At 32.1% G+C, this 6,546-nt stretch overlaps 1 protein-coding gene across 1 annotated transcript; it reads left to right on the forward strand.

Moving 5' to 3' along the window:
* The first annotated feature begins 2,377 nt into the window (after window positions 1-2,377).
* On the forward strand, window positions 2,378-6,044 carry LOC143232155 (uncharacterized). Its single transcript, XM_076467252.1, has 4 exons — window positions 2,378-2,495; window positions 3,374-3,411; window positions 3,684-3,721; window positions 5,355-6,044. The coding sequence occupies exons 2-4, from the start codon at window positions 3,390-3,392 to the stop codon at window positions 5,706-5,708; spliced, it is 414 nt and encodes a 137-aa protein (XP_076323367.1). The 5' UTR covers window positions 2,378-2,495; window positions 3,374-3,389; the 3' UTR covers window positions 5,709-6,044.
* The last annotated feature ends 502 nt before the right edge of the window (window positions 6,045-6,546 follow it).

Here is a 6,546-nt window from a genome sequence, read left to right on the forward strand (position 1 = left end):
ATGATAATTAGAAATAATGAAGTTTTTTTAACTCTCTCGATATTAAACAACTCGACACTAATAGATCATAATATGTCTGATATTGTGTTTTGTATGGATATTACAAGTGAAATTAATATTCACGAAACAGATGTTCAGTGTATAAAATGAAATGTATTTGCCAGGGGATCGTAGACATGCATCTTTCTATGTAACTCCTAATACAGATGAGTTGTTTATTACCTAAAACAGCTTTGCTTCCGCATATTAATAGGATTTGGACGTTCGTTAAAAGAAACTTAGAAGGAAAATAAAACATCACGTGAAAAGAAAAAGTTTATTTTATTGCACGTAAAATCTATTTGATAACCATTTGCTCTAGTCTTCCGTAAATTTCAAATGATAGACTAGAGGAAAGGCAGCTGATCAACACCGCCCACCATCAACTTTGAGCTATTCTTTTGCCAACGTATACCGGGATTGATTGTAACATTATACGTAAAGCCTCTTTAATTAAAAGGGCGATCATTGTCAGCGAGGAGTTTGATTCCGTAACGTACCCACTGAGAATCAAGCACCTTAACCACCGAGCCATTTCAGGCCTGCAAATGTAAATTTAATACAAACAAAATATCTTTGACATGAAAATATTTATTTAACATATAAAGTATAGAGATGTAAAATTTGAATATAGAGATTTAAATAGAGAATTAAAAATTCAAACAATAAAGACGATCGTACTGTTATCTTTACATATCCGAACGTCTCTTCTAAAAAATCAAAAGGCAAAGCAACAACTTTTAAGGTGATAATTTCTTTTTAAAATATTTATTTCTGTATTTAAATAACTTGGTTGAATGACATAACTTTCTGATTTTTTCGCTGAAGTACTTTACAATTGCTTGTTTGATTAATCACATTCATTTTGTAAGCGATAAAGCATCCTAAGTTAATAATTTAAGTCCATCTTAAGCAATAAAACACAGTTCTCTGACTTATGAAACCCCCAATGTCACAAAGGTATGTCTGCGAATTTACAACGCTAGAAACCTGGTTACTATACCCGTGATGAAAAAAGCACAGATAGCACATTGTGTAGCATTGTGCTTAACATGAATAAATTTTATTTTGAAATGAAACGTCTCAAACCTCAAAGGTAGATTTTTTATGCTGTTAAATCTTATATTGTTAACTGTTACGAAATAATTCCTTCTTACACCTCTGAAGTTCCTTCTATAACTATAGTTTGTTTGTTTTTCGCACAAAGCTTCTCGAGGGCTATCTGTGCTAGCCGTCCCTAATTTAGTAGTGTAAGACTGGAGGGAAGGCAACTAGTCATCACCACCCACCACCAACTCTTGGGCTACTCTTTTACCAACGAATAGTGGGATTGACCGTAACATTATAACGCCCTCACGGCTGGGAGGGCGAGCATGTTTGGCGCGACGGGGATGCAAACCCGCGACCCTCAGACTACAAGTCGCACGCCTTAACACGCTTGGCCATGTCGGGCGTATGCATTTTGTTATAAACTGTTTCAAATAATTTTATATTGACAGTTATTATGCCCGGCATGGGCAGGTGGGTTAAGGCGTTTGACTGGTAATCTGAGAGTCACGGATTCGAATCCCCGTCGCACCAAACATGCTCGCCCTTTCAGCCGTGTGGGCGTTATAATGTGTGGTCAGTCTCACTATTCGTTGGTAAAATAGTAGCCCAAGAATTGGCGGTGGGTGGTGATAACTAGTTGCCTTCCATCCAGTCTTACACTGCTAAATTAGGGACGGCTAGTGCAGACAGCCCTTGTGTAGCTTTGCGCGAAATTCAAAAAACAAACAAACAAATAAATTGACAGTTATTAAATCTACTAGATGCACTGAAATGGCATACACATTAAACTCTACAAATCTTTATAAAATTTTTGTGTTTTTAGAGTATTTATTAAAAATTAGACGTGTAGTAAATATGGGAAGTGTCAGAACTTAAATTCCAGGCAGGAAGATAAATGCTAGTGTAAAGATACAACCGTTGAATAAGAGTGATTTAAAGATTCACTTAATTTATCAAAAGTCTTTGTTGGACAATAGTGATTTACACTAAAAGGTTAGTTTCATAAAATGCAAACTTTATACACATAAAAAATAAAATATTCATAAGTTAGGAACTTCATATCCCCAGTATTATATTTTTAGTTCATCGAGTATATATGAGATTTGTCATAGAGGTCGTTTGGAAACAGGAAAAATGATGTGGAAAACAAAATGCCTGGGGAGACAGCTAAAACGATAAAATACCGAAAGGTTGAAGGTTATTATGACAGCTAAGTCATCCTTGAGGCAACATACTTTTTCTTTCATGCTCATCCTAGTTTTGTTATTGGTTTTATTCTTTACTTCGAGGTCACAAGGTAACATGACATAGTCAACTTTATGTAGCCTCTTTAGGAAGTATAAAAAGGGTGTGAAATTGTGAAGCAGCGTAATTGGAACTCCCAGATAAAGAGAAGAGTTCAATTAGTAAGTCATATTCTTCCCTTCGTTAGATCGTTTAGAAAGATGAGCATATATATGTATCATAAAATAGTTTATCAAAAAAAGCTAGTAATTAAAAATCCGTATTATCTGTTACATCTTCTACAAACATGTCGTAAAAATAAACATTTTCTCTTTGCCATTCCTTTTGCAATAGTCAATGTAGACTGCAGAGTGGAGTTATTTTTGTGTTATTTACCAAACGGCTTTTGTGTTTATAAAAATATCTACGTATCTGAAAAATAAAGTTACTGTAGATATCGTTTATTGCCTTCTTTATCTCAATATAAGTGAGAAATAGAAACGAAATTAAGAATTTTTCTTCTCCAAAGCTAACAATTTCAGAGTACAATAAATCAGTAAGAGCAAAAATGTGTTCTGTATATCAAGTATCATAGAAAATTATAAATGTTTTAATTTATCAGGGATTACTAAATAACTTGGAATTTTGAGGGTGAGTTTTTAAAAATGACGAAGGTGATTAAAAACTATTTACAATATTATTTTAGTTATTTTATTAAATATACGATAAAACAGAATGAAATAAGGATAAACTTACAAATATATAAAGGACTAATAAGGCTATCTTTTGAATAAAGAGTAAAACTTACCTGTTTTGCATAATGAAAATATTAATTATGCATCATAGTTATAAGCTCCATAATGATTTTATAGAATAACAAGTACTCGAAAATGTTTGTAACAACACATCATTATTTGGTTTAAAAGTAAACAATGTAAAATATTTTGTGAAATTATAGTTATGATTTAATTTAGTTTTATAAACCTATACACTTTATAATATAGAGGAAATCTGAAAGTATTTAATCTACATTATGTTTTCGTAATGTACATTGTACTAGGTACTTCAAATCCAGAATGAAGATCTTTATTGCTTTGGGTAAGTATTTGAAATCTTCAGTGTGGAATATAGGGCAGGTATTTGTCATTTCAATTCCATATTTTTTTTCGCAAACTTAGATACCAAATAATTGAATTCATACTATATTTTCATAATAAATGAAAATAAACGACTTAATTTTGCCTCGACTCCACTCGAGATCAGTTCAACATAAAAACAGTTGAACTAAGAATTGTCTGTTTAATCTTTTTTTCACATATTTTGATACAAAGTTTTATACCATGTTTAATGTTAAATACTTTATTTTTCAGCTGTGGTTTGCATCATCGCTGTGAATGCGCTCTCACGCGTAAGTAATTCTATGATCTTATAAATCTCGAATACTAATATTTACAACGTGAGTCATTAAAATTATGCTCAATTATAAGAATGACAATTATTTAACTACCCGGTAGCATATGATCTGTTTTTACGTTTTAAAATGAAACTTTGTTTCTAAATTTCATCCTCGAAATATTCTCTATGTAAAAAATATCCTGATAAAAATATAATTTTGTAAGAATATTTTTAACTTAGTGAGAGACCTCCTGTTAAATATGTAAAAGTGAATCTGATTTATTTATCGGCGAAACGTAAATTACTATCACATGAATTACAATGCAATCTGTAAAAGTTAAATAAAATTAAACCTGAAAAGTAAGAATTAAGCTAAACTTAAACTAAAACTCAAATAAACTAAAACATGTTACACATAATTTATATTATTATTGCAATTTTAACGTAGTTGAGCTTGGTTAACGTTGTTATCAAGTTAACAAATTCATGTGGAGAGAAAATACGGGGCCTGACATGGTCTGGTAGTTAGGGTGCTCATCTCGCAATATGCGGGGCACAAATTCGAATCTCCGTCACTGACCACGCTGATTCTTCTGATTTTATGTTAGGGTCACCCTCCCGAATGTAGAAATTATTGATTTATACTAAATATCTAAAAACTAGATGGGGCTGAGGTCGAATGAAAAAGAAGAGCTGTAGAGAAAATATAACGAAATTTGTAATTTTTATGAACGTATTACACCATTTTATTACATTACATTACACTGCTTTTTATGTGTTTTAATTTCATCGCAGGTTACATCTACAAAATATTGCAGTGTTGTTTATTGAACCTATAGCAAATAATTTGTTTGTTTGTTTGTTTGTTTTTTGGTGAATTACAAAATATGGGGAATTTAAACGAAAATTGTTTGTTTTTGAATTTCGCGCAAAGTTATTCGAGAGCTATCTGCGCTAGCCGTCCCTAATTTAGTAGCGTAAGACTAGAGGGAAGGCTGTTAGTCATGCACCGCCAACTCTTGGGCTACATCTTTTACCAACGAATAGTAGGATTGACCGTAACATTATAACTCCCCCACGGCTAAAAAGGCGATCAGGTTTGGTGCAACGGAGATGCGAACCCACGCCCCTCAGATTACGCGTCGAGTGCCTTAACCACCTGGCCATGCTGGGTTATTTACACGGAAATATGTATTAACATCATTATTCCGAAATTCACAAAACAGTAGCACAAGCGTTTAACGAATTATTATGAAAATGAATCTTGTTTTACGGCTTATTTGCATTTATATAATGATCAATTATGAAATAAAATTAAAAACACAAAGTTTGGTAAAGATACATTTTCATAACAGAAACATTTTTATATGTTTAAAATTCTTGGCTTTAAATCACTGTTTTAAAAACACTGCGGCTTACAATAGAATCAATTTTTTTCCCTAGTTATATCTATTGCGTGTTATCCTGATCTTCCTCATTTGAAATAACTAAACCTATTTTCTCTTTCAGATTTAAAATAGTTAATAAGCTAATAAACTGGTGGCTTTTATCATCTACCCCATGAAGTAGAGTTTTCAGTATTTAATTTTATTATATTTTAATCGTGATTTAATTTTTGTTTTTTCCTTTTCTGCATTCGCTTGCAGAGCAAAAGACAAGCATATGAGCTTCCAGATGGTGCATCTCTCTTATTGAGGAAAGCTCTGGAAAAAGATTTCAAATGCGACAACCAGAATAATGGTTATTATGCTGATGTGGCCAACGACTGCAGAGTGTTTCACATTTGTCACACCAACCTAAAATCTGATGGTACCTCTGAAACATTACAGTGGAGTTTCGCCTGTGGAAATCAAACTGTCTTCAATCAACGCACTTTAACCTGTACATTTCCAGAAGATGCTGTTTTGTGTGCAGAATCCAATAATTATTTCTTCTTAAATGATAGACTTTTCTCCGATGATCCAGAGATTCCATTTTTGACAGCTGAAGACATCTCCTAAGGCAATTTATAATAATAAATAAGTAACAGTGTTAATATCCGTATTGCTTGATGGCTTTCTGAAATGTATGTGTTACAATAAACCATGTTACTAACAACGCTTGTGATCAACATATACATAAAGTTTTTTTCTATATCACTCATAACAATTTTTGTTATATTGAATGTGTTTTGTAAAACGCTTTTATTCTAAAATATAAAAAGTTTTCTTGATGGTTAACGAAATACAAATATAATCTAAAAAAAAAATAGTAATAGTAAAAACAACCTTTTATGTTTGCAGTGGTACTGTGTTGTCGTAAATATCTGAACAATAAACCGATTTTGCAAGCAAACAGCACTGAATAAGTTGTCGTTTCTAAAACATATATACGAGTCTAGCAAAATGAATGCATTAGAATGTATGTTTATCTGTGGTTTTCTTTTCTAGATTCTTTGTATTAAGTGTCGAACTAAAGGCGAATCAAGTATACGAAACTTACAAAGAAAATATCCATTACTTGCTGGGTTTTATGTTAAATTAAGTTATCTGAGTGTGTTTTGGATGTAAAAGCTTCTCTTATCTTTCTTTTTCTCGGGTGCGGCTCACTTATTATAATAGCTTTATTTAATCCATTTTATTATATGTTTTCTTATTTAAGGGCTCTTGTAACTAGATCAACATTGTTAGGGTCTTGCATGTTTTTTTCTGATATTTGCTTCCTTAATTAATTCTTCTGCTTTGCAAATTTTGTACATCATGTAATATAGGAATCTTATGTCGTCCATTCTTACACAGGTAGAGAGTTTGGTCTGCAGTCCAGTTATTGTTGCTTTTTCATGTGAATTTTCGGTAAATA

The sequence above is a fragment of the Tachypleus tridentatus genome, chromosome 11 (assembly GCF_004210375.1).
Source record: "Tachypleus tridentatus isolate NWPU-2018 chromosome 11, ASM421037v1, whole genome shotgun sequence".
Taxonomy (NCBI): Eukaryota; Metazoa; Arthropoda; class Merostomata; order Xiphosura; family Limulidae; genus Tachypleus; species Tachypleus tridentatus.

Coding starts and splice junctions, on each gene's coding strand:
- LOC143232155 (XM_076467252.1), top strand. CDS start 3,390: ATGAAGATCTTTATTGCTTTGG. Junction 3,412..3,683: donor GAAGATCTTTATTGCTTTGG/GTAAGTATTTGA, acceptor TTTATTTTTCAG/CTGTGGTTTGCATCATCGCT. Junction 3,722..5,354: donor CTGTGAATGCGCTCTCACGC/GTAAGTAATTCT, acceptor ATTCGCTTGCAG/AGCAAAAGACAAGCATATGA.